Genomic DNA, 20,199 nt, shown 5'->3' on the forward strand with positions numbered 1-20,199 from the left:
TGCTGCTGATTGGCTGAGGGGTCCTGGTGGCCGTCCATTGCAGCTGATTGGTAAAGAGAGTTGTTTATCAAGCGGCCCATTCTTTGCTGCTCACTGGTTGAGAGGGGCAGTGCTGATCAATGGGCAACCTACTCTAGTCAGTAGTAAGGGGCAGAGCCAGCCACCATCTTGTCTGTTTCCCTTTGTCCTGGCATCTCCCACTGGGGAGCCAGCATTTTATTTTTAGTAATTTTTTTTGTTGGTTTTTTTTCCCCCTATGGATTTCGTGGACATTGCTCGATTTTGTAATTTCCATGAAATCCACAAAATCGCAAACTGAGTAGGTCCTAAACAATAACATGAATCCCATATTGTATATGTATAGATTATACATTAGAATAAATACAATTTATAATTATATAGTTCTAATTAATTACATCTGAATATGTTTTAATTGAATGTTCTGTTCAATTAAACATGGGCTCATTAAAATCAAATCCCATGCTAAGAATTTTTACACCATCCTACAGAATTCTTTTAAAGATGCAATTATCTATTAAATTCTAAAATAGGAATTGTCAAACTTATTGACCCCAAGGGCCAAATCTGGCCTATGGGGCTTCTTGTGGGCCAGATGATTTACTTCTAGCACTGGGTCAGCAGCTAGTCAGTGTGGCTATCCAACCTACTGCATTGGAGTGATACGCATAAGGTATTTCATGTTGAGAAGTACATTTATTATCTGATCACTGAGGCTGCCTATAATGGAAGTCAAGCAGAAAAAGTATATGCAGTTTACAGATATGGCTAGGATTGAACCTTAAAATGTACTGTCCATGGTGGGGGAAGTACATCTCTGACAGCATTCCCATAGTTCAAATTACTGACCCTGTTATCCAAGATACAAGCAAGTGGCACATACCTGCTAGGAGACAAAGTTCAGAAATTGCCTATAACTATCAGTGGTCTCTTACAGATAACTGATAAAATGAATACAATCAATATATTCCCAGTTCTTCCTAGAGAGATCGATATTGAGAAATATTTTAATTAACCACTTTCTGAGAAGATAAATTACTGTAATTGAATAAATGATTTACTTTTCTCTGAATTTAAGTAATCATGTATAATAAACTCAAAGTTTTGGTGTCTAAAAATGTTTCTTGTGTTTTTTTAAATTGCTAAATAATGGGGGTGAGAAGGAGGAATAACATCAGTAACAAAAATAAATACAAATCCAGTACAAGCAACAGAGAAAGCTGCATGGTCGCTGTAATATGAAGGGTGGAACAGCCCCTTCTCAAGCAGAGAAAAATAACATCCCCCTACCTCAAAACAGCTGTTGCTCTACAGAACAAGACAAATGTGTTATTTTCAACAGGATAATGCCACCATACTGACTTGCCTGGTGAAGACTGAAGATGGGAAATAGCAGTCCTGTATCCAGATTTTTACAGCAGCCTAGTTCATTATGAAATGACATAACTGCATACAATGGAAAGTGAATAAAAATAAACAGGACAAATTAAGGTAGGCTCAAAATACATGTGTAGAATAGGTCCCTAGAGAAAAATAGCTTTGACCAGCTGAATGAAAGCAGTTTCAGTTGCTTCCCATCTCCCTCTTCCAGTCTAGTCAAAAATATTATTCTTTTTGGATATGTTTCAAGTACACATAGGATGGGCTTCAAGTATATATAGGATGGACTTCAAAGGCTTTAACTCTCTGGAGATAAAAGCCAAGTCCCAGCTAATGAAGAATACTTCATCTTGTGCATATGGGGAAATATGCACACAAGATGTGAGGAAGGTAGAATTCACGCCTCTCTTCTGGGAAGAATTTTGGATGTAACAATATTTTATCCTTATGAAACTTAAGGTATAGTAAATCAATCAAGACAGCCTGAGAGGCTTGTTCAGACAACTGAAATCATTTGCACCAAAAACGAAACTTAGATGTGACAATAATAGTCTCTCTATTTTAAACTGACCTGTATCAAAAAATGTTGTATGTAGTAAAGATATTAAAGCAGATATCTTTATTATTCTTCCATTTTCCTGAAAAGGATGAAGCTAGGATTGAATTTTGACCAATGCTCCTGGCCATTGTTATACTTTCTTCTCAAATCCAGCTAATTATTTCCTTTGTAGTTGAAATCTTTTATTTATGATTTATTACTATGTTTTAAATTAAACAGTTTGAGTCTTTAGTCTGATTCCTATCTGGTTATCAGCTCTAATTGTTTATGTTTTTCAGTGGCCTTTAATATGTGTCTGCTGGGTTTCTGGTGAATTCTGGTACTGATTCTATTTTGTATATAATTATAATGTAGTAATTTTTAGAAAAATTACTTAAAAAGATACATATATATACCAGCTCACCAGTTTTTAATGTGTAAAAAGGAGTTTTCAATGGCTTATTGATGTCTATAAATGATGCATAGTATGGGTGTATATCTGAGAACTCCATGTAAGATTTTTCAGGCAAATGGGAAGTTCACCAGAAATACAACCCTTAAGAGCTCTAAAAACAAATACAGCCATACACAGACCAGTAATAGTATCAATTCATTTCAATGGGTCCAAGTTGAAACAGATTATTTTACAGGACTGGGGCTATAGTCACTAAATAGCACTGGGGTATACAAGGATGAAATGCATCCTTTAGCTTCTTGGGACTTCAGAAGCAGACATCCACACTCCCTTTCAGCAAATAACCATCCCTTTCTGAAATAAACCTCCATCCTTTCCATCATGCATTGCAACCATATTAAGACCATGCACATACTCCTTAAAGGGGCCTAATTTTCTAAGCTTACCATTTCTCAAAAGTCCTCGATCTTGCTCTTCACCATGACACTGCTCTGGGTTCTTTGTCAGAAAATTTCTGCTGTTTCTTTCTACTGTCTGTAAGAATCATGCTGTTAGAACTGGCTTTGACATTTTTGGGTTGACTTGTAAAAAAGAATATTTATTTCACCCTTCTGTTCTTTTCTACAGAGGACTGGTGACAGGATTTTGGAAAGAGCCACTGAGGTGATCTTGTGTCCTTTCTATAAAACTTTGGAGCTGCACCTACGTCTTCTGGTGCAGCTGTGCTGAAACTATTTAACACTTTTTTCTGGAAAGGCTAAAATGGAAGCAGGTCTCATCAGACAGAGTAGCTGACAGAAATGAAGCTTTGTACAGATGAGGTTTTGTACAGAGAAATCATACTCTCCGACTCTGAAAAGATGGTCTGTCCTACTGCCAGAAACTGCTTTTTTTCTTCACCAGCTTTCAGCTGTAGTAGGGCTAACTTCTCTTAAGTCTCCCACGAAGTCCTCTAAATTCTGTATTTATGTCCCATTCACTCTTCAAACTTGGCTGATGTTCTTTCATCACTACCAGTTACTTTTTCAAACGTGCTGATTTTCACAGTTCTCAAAAATTCATTATCATTGTGATAGATGCTATAGAAAAAAGATGAGTTTGATAGGCTAGAACAGGGGTTCTCAATCGCTGGGCTGTAGTGGGTTGGCTGCCAGACCGGAAGTGGCTGCGGACCAGCAAACTGCGGCCCCTCAGAGCCAGGCGGAGAGACCGTGGTTCCTCATGCAGGGCCCATGGCAGTGCAACGTTTGGCTCATCCCTTACCCGGGGATGGAGGTATCCTTACCTGTCTTTTGGCCAGAAATTCAAGCCATGGTTGGGTGCGACTGCTGGGCTGTGCTTTACCAGGCTGTGGCCACTTCTGGGCCATGGTTTGCCGGGCCGCCGCATAAAATCTTTGGGAACCCTTGGGCTAGAAGAATGGCTCTGTGAGACATTCTCTCGAATTCAACAATTTAAATGGAAAGTTTTTTGTTATTGATATGGATGGGAGTAAATAAATACACCAACAAGACGTAACACATTGACAGAAATGCAAGGTAGTGAGAAAATACAAATATCAATTTAAAGCCTGATTCTAGCAGAGCAGAATACAAGTAAACCCCACATGACTTCAATAGTGTTACTCATATCCTGATGTAGGTTTCAATACCATCATGCAAGAAACCTCAATTTGGAGTTTTTATATTAGTTTTTTATTGGCTGACAGTCTAAAGAAAAAATGTAAAGCAATATGCACAGCCCTGGAGCAGGAAGTTTTTTGCAGATACCTGTGAAGGAGCAGGGACAAGGGGAAGAAGGAAGATTAATTTATTTGGATTGGCAGAATGGTTACAGACAAGTTAAATCTGTGTGAGCATATGCAATGGGAAATAATGGGATTAGCTCAACATTCTGTCACAGATCTTGTGATCACCCAAGGGAAAAGTTTTCTCTGGCAGTGCAACACAGAAAAATTTCAAATAGCATGCAATAAAAACATAAAATTATTGCCAGATGAAAATTCTTGAAAGAAGGACCTGAATGGTCTTACCAACTGTTTTTGATTTCAGTGGCTGGTAAGATGAAAAGTTCATGTACTCATTTAATTGGTCATACTTTTAACAAACTCTTAAGTGTCAAATGCAAATAACTATGCATCTGTGCTCAGAGATACTTGAATGAGTGTGAGTTACTACTGCCCTTTCCAGAACGTACGCTGTTGGCCATTGTGAAAAACATTTAATAAGTTTATAGAGCAAGTGTTGCCAAGAAAGTATCTAACATTGCTTTTCTGCATTTTCTTCTAAAACCGTCTATAATTTTACAGATCTTTACCTCCAATCTTAAAAATTCAATTTTAACATAATCATAAATGTCACCAAGAGCCATTTAAACAATTCCCGAGTGCATCATGACTTTTAATTTTCAATGACTTTATTGAGAATGTTCTCTTAATTTTACAATGAGAAACTTTAACCACTGATACACAACTTGCAAATATTTCAAACATGACAGTTATCTTTATTTTTTTGAATTTTTCTGTTCCATGTTCAGCTCCTGAGATAGATTTTCGTCCTCAGCTTCATTTTCATCCTCCTATAAAACAAAACAACACAAAAAAATCTGATTTACTGAAGAGACTTATATTCTGCAGGGACACCAGTATGTATAAAAGCCTACCCTTTCAATATTTTGTCATTCTGTGACAGAAAATAAGTGTAAGATTTTAATTATTAGAAACCTGATTTTAGTTTACAGACAAAAGAGAAATCGGTAAAGAAAAACTCCTTAGATTTCAAATAGTTCTAACCACTTATCTTCTTAGCAAAATAGCAATTTATTAGGTAACCCCAATTTATTAGATTACCTAGGAAGGGTCAATTGATTTATTAGCTGTTTTGAGATGTGTTAAATAAAGGAAGCCAGTAAAACACAGAAGTAGAGTTCAATGATATTTAAACTTTGTACGAAAAGGTATTTCCCACATCTTTGTTTTTGGTTCTTGATTAGAGGTTTCCATTAATTTCCATTTAATATGCAAAAAACTTCCACTGCTGTCATAAAAATTACTTTTGAAAAGCATCTGCCATTGAAAAATGCTTCATTTTTTTGAGACCAGATACGTTTACTTCACCATTTGATAAAAGACAATAAATTTAACTTCAGAGACACTTTATGTGCTGCAGCAACGTATTTTTGTCCCATCTAGCATATTTTCTTGACAGGTCTGCCAATTTTCCAATTACTTGTACCACCATATGTTATCTGAAGATCAGTCAGGTCTAAAATAGGAAACATGAGCATGTCAGGCAGCAGCATGCTTACAATATTCTACAGCTTCAGCTCTAAGAGTTGGGCTCATAATTCACAGTAGGCTCCTCTGGATCACACTGAATAAATGAAGTGACATCATAATGCTTGTTTCTATAGAAATGAATGTGTCCAATACTAAATGGTGACCTCCAAAGTATAAATTATGGAAGCTTTAAGAAATATTTCATAGGATAATTTGTAACCCTTTTCATCATAAATAGGCCTCTGAATACATTCAAAATGCATACTAACTTCTTACAGATTGCATTTTGCTTTACAAAACCAGAAATCCTTGTCAGTCTCAATAAAAAGATAGGAACACTGCACTGAAATTTTAGGTGTTAAGAAGTGCTCTGAACACACTTTTCCAAGGTCAGTAGTACAGAGCTATTGCCACGAAAAGGAAGAAGGGTTGGGACGCTAGCCTGGGACTCAGGAAAATTGGTTTCAGTTCCACCTACTACACTAAAACCTTTCTGCTTCTCCTTGGGCCAGTGCTGCCAAACATATGACCCATGAGCCAGATCCAGCTTATTGAATTGTATGATCCATCCCATGGGTTTCTGGACTGACCCCACATGCCAGCCCTGGCCCTGTGCGCTGCGTGCTGTGCATGGGCTGGACCTGGCACTGTACGCTCTGCACACAGTACAGAGGGCCCTGCTCGACCAGCCCTCCATACTGGCTCCAGGGCTGGTCTGGATCAGACCTTGCCAGAGACAGCGTGCGCCCGATGCTGTCCCCCATACTGTGTGCAGTGCACATGCCCAGTCTAGCCACTGGCCGAGGCACTTGCTAACACATGGCCCTGGTGCAGGGCACATGCTGCCCACGGCACACAGTCTGATCCCAGAGCTCCATGTGACACAGGGGGTCCAGGGTGCAGGCTGCATCTGGCAGCCCAGACCATTCCTGGGCTACATGTGGCATTGGATCTAGCATGCTGTGGGCAGTGTACATCTGTGCTGGCTACTGTGCTATGTGCACAGCAAGCCCCAGGCCAGTGCATGCTGTGTGCTCACTGGACCTGATGCTGCGGTTACGGCACAGGGAGTTGGTCTTGGTCCTGCAGTGCCAGATGGTTTTGATACCCCTGCCTTAGGCAACTCACTGCAGACCATATCCAGATTGCTATTAGGCACATAAATGGGACGTAGGCAAGATTTAGGCACCTACGGCATCACTAAAAGCAATCTAGATCAACAGCACGATAGATAGAACAAGCTGCTTAGGTGCTGAAAATCACTGAGTCTTCATTTTGGCTGGAAAATTCCTAAATACACAGACTGAGGCTTCTGAGCATGCTCAGAAACAACCTAAATCTAAAACCCAGGCACCTAACTCCGAGCTAACCTTCCTTTGTGATGCTGATTGCAGCTGGGAGGAGCGTAGGTCCCTGATCCATTAGGTGTTCAGAAAGCATTTTTAACTCACATTGACAACACAGAGTGCAAACTGCAGCGCCCACAGTCATTCATTCAAGAAACCAGTTCCTACCCTTTGCACAATACAGCAGTTGTTACAGTACCTATCCAGAAAGTGGGAGGCTTTGGCTCTAGGTCCTCCTCAGTTTAAAGGAATTTAAACTCTCATTTCCTACCTTCAAGGAGAGGGGTATAGCTACTAAACTATAAAATAATCTGGCTGGAGGTACCCTCACCCCTTGCTATTAAAGATGAATTACTGGACAGCTAAGAGTTTAGAAAATTTATGAGGAGAAAATGAGAGCAAGCAAGTAGGGTTATGAATATCAAGTGATACTGGCACTTTTTTGGCAGGGGGAGAGGGAAAGGTGGAGACCTGATGTTCTGACATGCCTCTGCCTACTGTTTCCTAATAGCTGATTCTAGGCATCTCCCTGCTTAGCTCTCAGGTGCTGTGGTCCTCTGGAACCATGCAAAACCTTTCCATTGACTCCAGGAGCCCAAATGTCTAACCATGTCAATTTAAGTATTCCTTCTAGGGTAGAATGCCTATTTTTTGATATGACAATGTCTAAGGAGATATAAAACCGATCTGGCTTTTCCTCTCTCCATAATTCAGATTCAATCTGAAAGTATTCTGAAAGATGATTACATTAAGTGAGTTGCTCCATTTCTGGGGTTATGGGGGCCACATACACACAAAAGCCAATAGAAAATACCTAGTTGAGAAAACATGTAGCATTTCCTGCTCTGTGCTATTACCAAAAACTAAAAGTGTAGCATATGAAATACAGTCTGGCAAGAAATGTTCAGGCATACATTGACCACTAAGGGTCATATGCAGGTCCATTCACTTTCTTCTGTATTTTTGCAGCATTATCGTCACTGCATTAATAGTGACGTACATGACGCCTTATAACCTTAAAGTCACAAACAAGCTGTTGCTTAGATGGGATTTCTTGTAGGTTTCCACATAATGATCAAAACGAGGAAGATAATTTGTGAACAGGATGTGTAAGTCTCTCTCGTACATTTGACTCAGTTAACTTAAGAACCAGCCTTCTAAAGTGGTGTGTTAGTAGAAATATCTGTTTTAGATAAGTTAAGTTAGCTGTAATGCTCTACTATGTTATTCATTTCTTGACCTGGTGAGTTGGTTATTTTTTTGTCTTTAGAGCCAAAGGAACTAGTATCATAGGAGGATGAAGTACCACAGCTTATTTAATCTGCTGAAATGATAAAAAAAAAATCATCTCTATTGAAAAGAATGAACACTTCCAAAATCTAACCCCAGACTGAAAATAAGAGATAATATAAGGCCAGAAAGCCCATGAAAAGTCCACAACTTCATACTGCCAAGTATCTTAAAGCTAATATGCAAGAGGAATTGTCTACATGAGACAATGAATCTTGGGATATTCAAACAAAACTCTAGTAGAAGCTATGTTAGTTCTTCGGGGGGGGGGGGAGGTGGAAATCTTCCTTAATGGGTGACTCATCTACAGGGGGGTTGTAAAGCTAGGTTCTTCAGGAATTGTTCAGGAGTTACCCCAAACTGCCTGGTGCAAGTGACCTTCACTCCATTCAACCAACCTCCCCTATTCAATAATCTTTCCTGGACCATGTCCAAGTGTTTCTATTTTCACTGGGAGAATCATTATTCTCCTGGTAGAAATCACAAGTGTACAAATGTTCACACTGTTTCTCCTGAACCAAAAATGGCAGTTTCCAGAGAAAACGAACTCCAAGGAACTCAGCACTAACCTGATAAAAGTCCTTGCTCCCCACTGGCTCTACACATACCAGGGACTCTGGGCTGTTCCCTTTGCTTGGCTCCTGTGGGAGTTGTCTCGCAAGCCACCGGCCCATTTCTCATACCAGAGTCCCCAATATGAGGAGTGGATAGGGGCTTTGCTTCACTGTTTCCCATGCTTGTCCCAGACCAGGATCACCACAGTCTCTGGAAGGCATATAGAAAGGGGACTGCTGGAGGCTGAATGCCTGCACTGCTCCCTCTCCCAGAATCTTCTGTAGCAGTGGAATTTTTTCACTGCTAGAAATGAATGCTTGCACACAGCTCTGGCCACCAGCTCTCAACATAATTACTTCTGCTTCCTCACATATACCCTCCAACTCCTACATAGCTACCCCTCTCTCAGCTCATTCCCCTTGTAATCTGGATTCTGGGCTTCTGCCTATCTAAAGAAAAAAACTCATACACTGATAGTCAAACCCAAGGGAATTTCACTCTCCTCCTTCCGTGTGCCCCAGGAAAAGGAGAGGAAGTTGGGGATCTTTATTTTCCTTAAAGATAAAGAAGAACTGGGGAAGGGATATTAATTAACATACTAAACAATAGTTGCAGGCTTTTCCTTCCTCCACAGATATTTCTTTCCAGATGCTTCTCCCTCAGCTGTGAGTGGGCAGGTTCTCAGGACTTACAATGTGAAGCATGTGCGACCACACTTTTTGCATACCCCAAGACCAGCTCTGAAAAGGGGCGGCAAAACGGCATTATTTGTTGTATAACCTTTGGAGAGGTTGAAGGAAATATGCATGTTCATCTTACAGAAAAAGTACTTACGAGGGGACACAATAGGTTCGACTTATACAGACTGATGTTTTTTGCCTTACTTTGGAGTAGGAGACATGGCATTCTTCCTGGGATCTCTCAAGTGTATTTTAACAACCCCTGCAGCAGCAGGATATTGGCCAAGAGTTTGCCTGGGATTGTTTAAAATAGGCAGGGGTTGGGCTAGATGACCTCTAGAGATCCCTTCTATTCCTATTTGTCAATGATTCATTATTTCTCCTCCTCTCCCAGCTTGTTGTCATGCTTTCATTTTCAGGCAGAACTACTTTTGAAGTTGGGATTGGATGAATGTAATGTGGCCATACCACCTTTCTTAGATTGTGATGTAGCAGGTATCCTGAAGAGGCTAGTTCCCTTATTATTGAATCGTTGATGTTATTTGATTGAATACTAATGTCTTTAATGATACCGAGGTATTTATTATAAAGCCTTGCATTCCTCAGCATATGACTGTGCCTCTGACTGTGGGCCATTGCTGATCAATTTTTGTGGTGAAGGCAGTTGTATAATGCAGTGTTTGCTTGATACTGAGTATTATGCCTCTTGGGTGCTACTTTACTTGGGCAAAGACGTGTAGTATCAGACACTACAGGGATTAGGTAGGCTTGAAATGTTTGAATTGTATGCTCAAGGGGATTGTGTTTGTTGCCTCCACAACTGCCTAGCTGCAACAGCAGCATTCAGTGATTTTTTATATGGATCTGGAAGAACGATTCCTCAATGGGAAATGCAAATATAGAAGTTGCTCTGGGTAAAGAGGAATGCACCTTTTTAATTGCTTTTGTTTTTATTTATACTTTGTCTCCTTACTGACTTTAATGAGGGTAAAACAGAAACAAATTCCTTGCATTAAAACCCTATTGATAAATACAAACAGAATATAAAAAATGGGCTTTTGCATGTAAAATTGTGGACAGAAAAAGTTGTGCCCTCACCATACTCTTTCATATCTTTAGTTTGCTATTTTTTTAACTTCATCAAATTCTAAACACTTACATTAATGTTGAGTGCCATTTTATAGCAGAATCAATGGGGAATTGCCAAGCTTGTATAAACGATTTACATCTCTCTTTTCTATCACATTCCAAGCAGAAATTTTCCAGACTTAGTATCTCAGGTGAATCTTGTAGAAAGACTGATTAAAAATGGTCTGATCTGTGTTGAGTATAAAGCCACCCATGCCACCAAATAGCATGGGGGAAAAAATCTACCCTTTTCTGCAATAGAAAAGGAATTCCCAGCCACATCCCCATTTGTTTTTGAATTGGTGTAGTTACTGAATATCATAGAGCATAACATTTAAATATGATCTGGAAATAGACTTCTCTGAGGAGGCCTCCACCTGAATGAGACAATAAAAACAATTTTGATCTGACAGTAGTCTGAATTTCTGAAAATTGCATGTTAGGTATATACAGTACACACATATATATGTTTAGTTAAGAGTTAAAACACTGCAGCAATGAGTCTTGCTTTGTGCAAACTTCCTTTTATTGCCTCAAAGCGCTTCAACCTTAAACTGGAGGAAACACTTATATTAGGTAGCTATTACTATTCAGTTCTTGTTCTCCCCATCCTCGCTTTCCCCCACTCCTGCCCTAAGAATAAACAATATTCATGACTACTTATTGCAATCGATGTGATGTGCATTAATTAGAAAGTAGCATGCGACTGCCAATTTACTTGGGAAAGATTTGGACTAGCATTCCAGATAATTTATGGTACCATCCTCCAAGTTGGCAAATTTCAATATTCCTTCAGGTTCTAAACAGGCTGTTACAATAATCCTGTAAAGATTCAATGTAATATTTGAAAACACATTTTCTTGTACCTCAGGAGGCATCCTTATTGTATAGAGAATAGTTAACTGGCTGTAGTTTCTAATGTCATTCATAATGTTTGAATTTTCAGTTAAATGGACTATTTAGCTTAATTATCATGGAATGATGTTGAATAGACTGAAGATTAAACAAGTTTAATGTATTTGCTTTACTAATTACCACCTACAGTTATACAGTTTCTTATCCTGAAGAAACTCATGCTATACGGAGTACACATATAGAATTCCCTCACCCACACATGGGACATAACAGCTATTTTATGTCAGAGATACTAGATTTTTTTTGAGAGAAGTAAAAAGAATTTTTTGAAAGGAAATTTTAGGTGGGAAAATAATTACCCAGCAGAGAGCTTTTCATTTTGTTATTGATTCAAAAATCAGTCCAGAGTAGAAAGGCTGCTCTTATTGGGGACTGTTTAAAGCAGTGATTCTCAATCAGGGTGCTGTGGCAACTTGAGGTACCTTGAGAGCCTTTTAAGGGTGTCACAGTGTGCCAGGCTGTGTTAGCACTGTTAGATGTGCAAACATTATTTATAAGACAAACTTAGAAATATCAAATATGAATCCACAGCGTTAAAAACATTCTGACTTGTTCCAGTTTTTCTGAGTTCTCTGAAACAGAAAAATTGCTCCTTTATTTTTCCATAGCCAAAAGATGAGGGGTGCCTTGAGTCTAGAAAGGTTAACAATTACTGGTTTAGAGGCTTATGTGAAAATGGCAATATCCTAGTTTTCCAAAACTTAATCACTGCAATTGGAAAAATTCACACCTGGCAGTACTGACACTCATTTCCATTTTATATTCTTTTGCTCAGAGCCTGCTATAGTCTGATTTATTTTTTTGCACTGTTAAATCTTAGAAAAATTTGAATCGATTAACATTTTAAATACGCACCCAAATATGACAAAGATTCAATTAACTGTTGTTAGTAGACGGTGCACAGAGACGTAGCTAGCACGTTTAGCGTTCTGGATAAAACCATGTTGGAGAGAAGAGGCGAAGGGTGCCAAGCACTGGGCAGTGGAGGAGGACGTGGTGAGGAGACCAATCAGTCTTACTTGCCTTGGGGACTCCAAGTCTCCAGTAGCTGCTGCTACAGCAGCAGGGCAGTGGCCCTGACTGTATCTGGTTAAAGGAGTGGCACAGGGTTGTTGTTTCTGCCATGGGATGGACAACTCAGAGACTGTCTTTCTGGTTCTACATATAAGTCAATGTGCAGGCCCACTGACGTGCTTGCCCACCCCTAGCTAGGCCCAGCTTAAACCCATCACAATTTCTTTCATTTTTACTGAATAACAATCATAGATTCAAATTATGGAGAAGTGCGTCTTACAAATAATCTCCTAAAAATATCCCCAAATATGCAACCAATACATATTTACATTTTACAGACCAAGAATATCATCGTCCTAGAATAGCTGTTCTTTTAAAGCTGCAGTAATAATAGATCAGAAACCTTCGTCTAAATCTGGGAATTTGGATCTGATGGCTTATACCGGCTAATAAGCACCAAGAATTTAAAAAATAAGGTTGTAAAGTTTAGTACCTAAACAAGTGGTGTGGTTTATTTTAAAAGTACCGATCATGTCATTTTGCCCCAAACCCTATACAGAGAGGGGTGAGGTAACGAAGAGTTGCTTATCTTAGGACACGCCTACAGGGATAAGCTATTTTGGAGCAAGATAGACTGTGAACTTAAAAGCAGGACAACTATTATGGATTAGTTCTCTAAGTGGATATTTATTTAAAAATATAGGTGCCTTTCCCAGTTTTAATTAATTGACTTTGGAAGCAAGTTAACTTTAACCAGAAACAGGTGCTCTTAGTGCAGAACAAGACTGTCCATATGGAAAGTCGCTCACTAGCTGTTCTGCACTGCTTCATGCAGAGAAAGCCTGAGATAAGAGATGAACTACACACTGGGTTTAAGTGTTCTTTTTTTATCCCTTTCACTCAAAAACTTCTGTGTCTGCTTTTATAGTCACTAACTAATCATCATTTATAGTCATCAACTAATTACATGAAGTCTTAAAGAAAAAGTGAATCAGACAATTAATAACTCTAGAGGAGATTTGAGATAATTCTATATATAGAACATATTATACATCATCCATCAATTCACTGCACTAGGAAAGACACAATTTTTAGATTTGTGCACTAAACCATAGCTATAATTTGTCCTTCTGTATGTTATATGTAAGAAAAAAAAATAAGAAAAAGCTTGAAGCCTACAGTTACAGGACCAAAAATAGCAAGATACCTGTCATATGTCAAGATGAAGAAACAGACATCTAAATAACATTTACTACAAAGAAACATTTGATGAAGATACTAAGATAGTTATTTTGTGATTCATAAAATTTAAGGTAAAAGACTAACATGGAGCTAGTGGTATAATGTTATGAAAATCCCAATAAAGAAGAGAATAAGCAAAAACTAGTACTCCCAAGACTGACTAAAAGTTTCACTGGGATATGGCATATCCTAGGATTTGATACAGAAAGAACTACTGCCTCAGACATGCTCATACTCATGTTGCATTCTACCTTACTCCAGGAGGAGATGTACTGATTTCTATTAAATGATTTATGGAGTGAGGCACTACATTTTTGTAAAGATGATCATTACACTTAAAGCCCAGAGACATAAAAAGAGAGGGCACTTCTACCTTAACAACCATAAAATCTTGAAAATTAAATAGCAAGAAACCAAACAAAAACAAGAAAATATTATTTTCTATCGTCAAGAGCAAGGATAATAATTATAGGGTATATGCCAAGAATACTTAATATAATACATGAATAGAAAATGTGTCTCTCTATCTTGACAGTTCATCGGACCTGGACAGTCTAGAGTCTAGTTATATGCTATTTTCAAAAGTATTGTGAAGCTCACTGATCTGCCCATAAATTGCCCTTAATGCATAACATGCCAATGTATGACTGGAGACAGAATTGGTAGATGTTACAGACTACTTAGAAGCATAGCAGCTTTATGCATTGTTGTATGTTGAAGAGAGTCACTCTAAATAGTTGGTGAATTTGCATGTTGCTCTCACAGAAAGATAATCTATGACATCACTTAATGCAGTTGAGTTCCATGGGAACCCTGCTCTGATATGCTACTTTTGTGGTGCTGGCACACTGAATGCCTAGAGGCACTAAATAAAGCCTATGGCAAGGCAGATGCCTTGAGTTTTAAATTCTTGAAATTAAATGTTTCAAGGAAACAGTTTCTGAGTGACTTGAAAAATGTGTGGCAAGATATTGGCAAGTGCTTGTCTCAAGGTATGAGAGCCTCAGCTACACTGAGATTGTGCAGAAGGATGTATTCCCTTTCCGGTTAGGAGGTACCTATCTTCTAAAATGTTGATGCACTAGAACATGATAATACTCTAATACATTAACTCACTAACCCTATAGAAATATTTATATAAACTATGCACATGAGCAACAACGAATGCTATTTAAAATCTTTTCAGCTCTCCTATCTTTTGTTTTTCCCCTAACTTTTCCACTGTCTAGGGTTTTTCAGAACAGTGTGATTATATGAAAACTTCCCTAAAATATGAGGTTTAATATTTGTAGTATTCAAGTCTGAACCAGAAAGCAGTTATTCTAGCAATCACATCACACAGATTCTGGTTAACAAAAATAAGTTAGAAGCAGGAAAATATAGCAAATGTTTTCAAGGTGCCTCCAAGAAGGAATCTTGAAATCTCAGGAGGGGATTTCAGGAGGTACCACTGCTTTTCTGTATTAATACTTACCTGTTTTCCAACATAATAGGTCAAGTTTGGGGGCAAATGGGCTCAAAAGGCTATAGATTCCATTATAAATCATGCTATCTGTTAAGCAATATAAATGGTGCTTTAGTAACCTGTGCTGCAGTGCTTGGTATTTTTCTTTCAAACTCACATGCCCATCTTCCTAAAATGTGTTCCTGACAAACCTTATAATGAAGTCATACAAGAATACAGAGCACAACTGGAAAAGCTCTTTACCAGTGGATATTAGAAGCAGATATAAATTCCTTATGATAGATGACAGGTTTCTGTCACTGCAGCTATGCAGTGATAAGGCAGCTGTTTGTTTCCCAAGGAAAGAAGACCCTTGCTACATGGATCATTTTCATAGTGACAGCCTCGACAAGTTTGACATTTGCTTCACAAAGTATTCTGAAGCAGCCATCAAGAAAATGCATCCTCTGGGACCACTGGAAAGTTGACAGTCATACCTTTTAGTATACATCTCCATTAATTCTTGATCTCCAAACCCACCAATTTCCTACAGAAAGCTCCGCATCTGATATATTAAAAATGGAGGCTATGAATGAACTAAACATTGTATTGTAAAGTAAACATGACATCAATTAACTCGTTGTGCTTCTCCACCCTCATTTTGTTCAGTTTCAAGAACAATGCTGAAGTGATGAATATTTTTTTCCAAAGAACAGCTTTGGACTACATTATGTAGTAAATGGCTCTGTACTCTAGGTGGCAATGCAAGACCAGGAAAAATCTTTTTCTAACAAAGAGCCTCTCAGTGTCTAGAAGCAGCTGCATGTTTATTACAAAACAAACCCCCTGAACTTGTACTGATTCAAGAACTTGAAGGCGTTTTAAAATGTTTGCCAGTATTCTGTACTTTCTATCTACTGGTTTCTAATTCTGATTAGATGGATAAATGTACTATTGCAAGATTCCTTATAACCACATTTCACTTAATACTCACTACAGCAGCAGGATTTTATGCTAGCTTTCAAACCCTCCATCTGTTTCTCCTTCTTCTTAGGAGGCAGCCCTTGCACTGACTGGCCCCTCTGGCTGACTGCCACTGTAGTTGGGATTTTCTGCTGGGCAGGTGGTACTGGGAACCAAACAGTTGCTTTACAAGTTCAGCTGATTCTGTTTTGTGTAAAACACTGAGGAAATGTTTGTCCTTTACCAGTTCGAGCCTGGTTTTTAATTTGTGGAGGCATCGGACTGACATGTTTCACACTTGATGAGCAAATGCTTAAACAGTTTTTCAGATCTTAATGTCAAGTATTAAATAAATGTAAATCAAGCAAAATTGCCCTGTACATGTAGAAGGGTAGGCTCTATATTATTTGTTTTAATTTTATGAATAAGAAACCATTTTACCATTAAGTTACTGATCCTACCTCTGCATCTATACACTTAAATGTAGGAGGTTTCCAGCTCACCCAGGTGGAGAGTCTTGGTTGGGTTCCTGCCTCCAGCTCCACAGCTGCTGCCCTAGGTGACAGGGTGCAGCCAAAAGATACTGGCCACTTCATAAGCCTGAACTATTTTAGTTCTGATTTGGTTTGCCTTTATATATTGCTAATATATGTAACCTACAGTTAAAATATTCTTTATTTGATTGTGCAGGAATTGGCTCTTTCTTAGTTGGTCTGTTAAGATCCAGTGTGTTTAAGGAATGAATTCCTACATCTGAATAACTGAGAGCCCTGACCACTGTACACAGTATTTGATCACTAGTCCACCCATAATAGAAGCACCCATTGTTTCTACACCCTTGCTGTCAGTAAACAGAGATCTTTCTACAGTTGAAAATGATAAAATCTATGGTTAAAAAAGAACCTCTTTCTTCCAACCAAGTAATAGGGTACAATTTAGATAATTTGAAGCATCAGAAGAAAAGATCAATGGAAAAAAGAAAACGCTCTTTTACCATATTACTGACTACAGGTACTATGGGAAAAGGAAATTTTAACATAGATTTATCAGATGCACAACTATCCCCTAACTCTTGATTCTAATAAGAAACAGAGTTTGAACTTTAATAGGTGACATAACAATCAATCAGAAGCTGTGTGACAGTGACCATGAGCGGATCACTTTCACCATCTGCTGTAAAGCTGGCAAGACAGACAGCAATACAGAAGTCATCGACTTCAGGGAAGCTGACTTTGACAAGCTCAGGAGACTTGTCGGTGAGGCCCTAAGGGACAATGACTGAAAGGGGAGGGGAGTTCAGGAAGAGTGGTTGCTCCTCAAGGGAGTGATCCTTGATGCACAAACTAATGGTATTCCACCTTGGAGCAAAAGGCAGCAAACGGGCACAGCAGCCCCCTTGGCTCTCCAGGGAATTAGCGGACCTCCTGGGGCTAAAAAGAAAGACCTACAAAGGATGGAGGATGGGATCCACCTCCAAGAAGGAATATTCCGCAATGGTCTGGACCTGCAGGGAGCAAACCAGGAAAGCCAACGCTGCGACTGAACTCCAACTGGCTACTAGGATCCAGGATAATAAAAAGTCCTTTTTTAGCTACATGAGGAGCTGGAGGAAAAGCAAGGGCAACATTGGACCTTGCTAACCCAGAAGGGACAACTGATGCCCAGGAAAAAGCCAACCTACTAAATGGGTACTTTGCATCAGTCTTTCATCAATCCCATGGGACGCCCTGCCCATTATGGGACAGGGAGGTGATTCCTTGTCCTCCATCAATGCTGAGCTTGTGAAGGAACACCTTGAGAGGCTGGACATCTTTAAGTCAGCCAGCCCTGACTGTTTACACCACAGGGTACTCAAGGAGCTGGCTGCCAAACTCAGCCCTTGGCATGGATATTCAAGAACTCCTGGCGCTCTGGTGAAATGCCCAGATTGGAAGAAGGCCAAGGTGGTGCCTATTTTAAAGAAAGGGAGGAAAGTGGATCTGGCAAACTACAGGCCCATCAACCTGACCTCTAACTCGGGGAAGGTCTTAGAAAAAAATCAAAGAGGCCATTCTCAATGGATTGGCTGATGGCAACATCCTGAGGGATAGCAAGCACAGGTTTGTTGCGGATAGGTCTTGTTTGACCAATCTCATTTCCTTTTATGACCAGGTGACCTATCACCTGCACAAGGGAGAGGAGATTGATGTTGTATATCAAAAAAGTCTTCGATCTGGTATCCCATGATCACCTCTTGGCAAAACTGGGCTCACCACGATGTGCTGGCTGGGGAATTGGTTCCGTGGTCGGACCCAGAGGGTGGCGGTTGATGGAAGTCAATTGTCATGGTGCCCTGTGACCAGTGGGGTCCCTCAAGGCTCTGTCCTTGGATCTATTTTGCTCAACCTCTTCATTAATGATGTGGACATTGGAGTCAGAAGCAGACTGGCCAAGTTCACCGATGATACTAAATTTTGGGGTAAAGCATTCACACCTGAAGACAGGAGGGTGATTCAGGCTGACCTGAAAAGGCTCGGGAAATGGGAAGACAAGAATCTGATGGTGTTTAACACTGAAAAATGCAAGGTTCTCCACCTTGGGAGGAAAAACCTGCAGCATCCTTATAAGCTCGGCAGTGCTACACTGGCTAGCACTACGGATAAAAGGGACTTGGGGGTCATGATTGACCACAAGATGAACATGAGCCTTCAATGTGATGCTGCAGCTAGTAAAGCAAGCAAAATGCTGGCTTGCATCCATAGATGCTTCTCAAGCAAATCCCAGGATACCATTCTCCCGTTGTACTCAGCTATGGTGAGGCTGCAGCTGGAGTTCTGCGTCCAGTTTTGGGCTCCACAATTCAAAAAGGGTGTGGAGAAGCTTGAGACAGTCCAGAGAAGAGCCACGTGCATGATCAGAGGTCAGGAAAACAGACCTTATGACAACAGGCTGAGAGCTATGGGACACTTCAGCCTGGAGAAGCGCAGGCTCAGGGGTGATCTGATGGCCACCTATAAGTTTATCAGGAGTGTTCACCATAATCTGGAGGAATGTTTGTTCACCAGAGCCCCCCCAAGGGATGACGAAGTCGAATGGTCACAAACTCCTACAAGACCATTTCAGGCTGGACATAAGGAAGAATTTCTTTACTGTCCGAGCCCCCAAGGTCTGGAACAGTCTGCCAGCGGAGGTGGTTCAAGCACCTACATTGAACACCTTCAAGAGTAAATTGGATGCTTATCTTGCTGGGATCCTATGATCCCTGCTGACTTCCTGCCCCTTGGGCAGGGGGCTGGACTTGATGATATTCCAAGGTCCCTTCCAGCCCTAATGTCTATGAAATCTATGAACTCCCTGCCTGGCTCTGTTCTTCTAGGAGAGAAGACCTGGATACATAAACATGAAGCCTGGATAAATGAAATAGGTCTAATAAAAAACAAAGTTCTGAAGAGTGAAGATTTTATTACATTTGAGGAACTGACAGAGTCAGTCTCTGACCAACCAAAAGCTTCCTCTATTTTATTAAGAATAACTCCATTACAAATTGAAACAAAAGATTGAGCGTGCAATGTATTTTATTATTTTTTATCTACAGAGATTTTTTTTTAGTCTGAGATAGAGATTTGCACAATTTTTATCCAGAAGATTTTACATTATTTTTTAGTTTTTGGAAAGCTATTATTTATAAATCCAGGTTGCAGTCCTTAAGAGGATCCGCTAGGTATCCCCTTCCCCTCACCAAAAGTTGGTTTTAGGAGTTTATATGTTAGGCATCTTGGAATAATTAGGGTAAGAAATTCTTCTCTTTAGGGAATGGAAACTAAAGAAGGTATGCAACCATTCCCAAGTAAGAATATATGGTAGACAGCCAAGGGCCTCAGCGCCTACCAATCACTGTCCTACTTATCTGTCTGTGGATTTAAGAGCTGGACTAGACCTGCAGGGAGCTAATGAAGATGATATATGCAGAATTCCATTCTACCCCTTCCTCTCAGGAATCTTATGTGAAAAGATA

General features: G+C 39.6%; 1 protein-coding gene across 1 annotated transcript in view; it reads right to left on the reverse strand.

Moving 5' to 3' along the window:
* Positions 1-4,744: 4,744 nt before the first annotated feature.
* Positions 4,745-20,199, reverse strand: part of PHF14 (PHD finger protein 14) — a 289,953-nt gene continuing 274,498 nt past the window's right edge. Inside the window, exon 20 of the mRNA XM_090046914.1 lies at positions 4,745-4,928. Within this exon, the coding sequence (XP_089903040.1) occupies positions 4,854-4,928 (75 nt within the window). The 3' untranslated portion in view covers positions 4,745-4,853. The remainder of the gene's footprint in view (positions 4,929-20,199) is intronic.

This window comes from Crocodylus siamensis, chromosome 5 (assembly GCF_052110815.1).
Source record: "Crocodylus siamensis isolate JL-2025a chromosome 5, ASM5211081v1, whole genome shotgun sequence".
NCBI lineage: Eukaryota > Metazoa > Chordata > Crocodylia > Crocodylidae > Crocodylus > Crocodylus siamensis.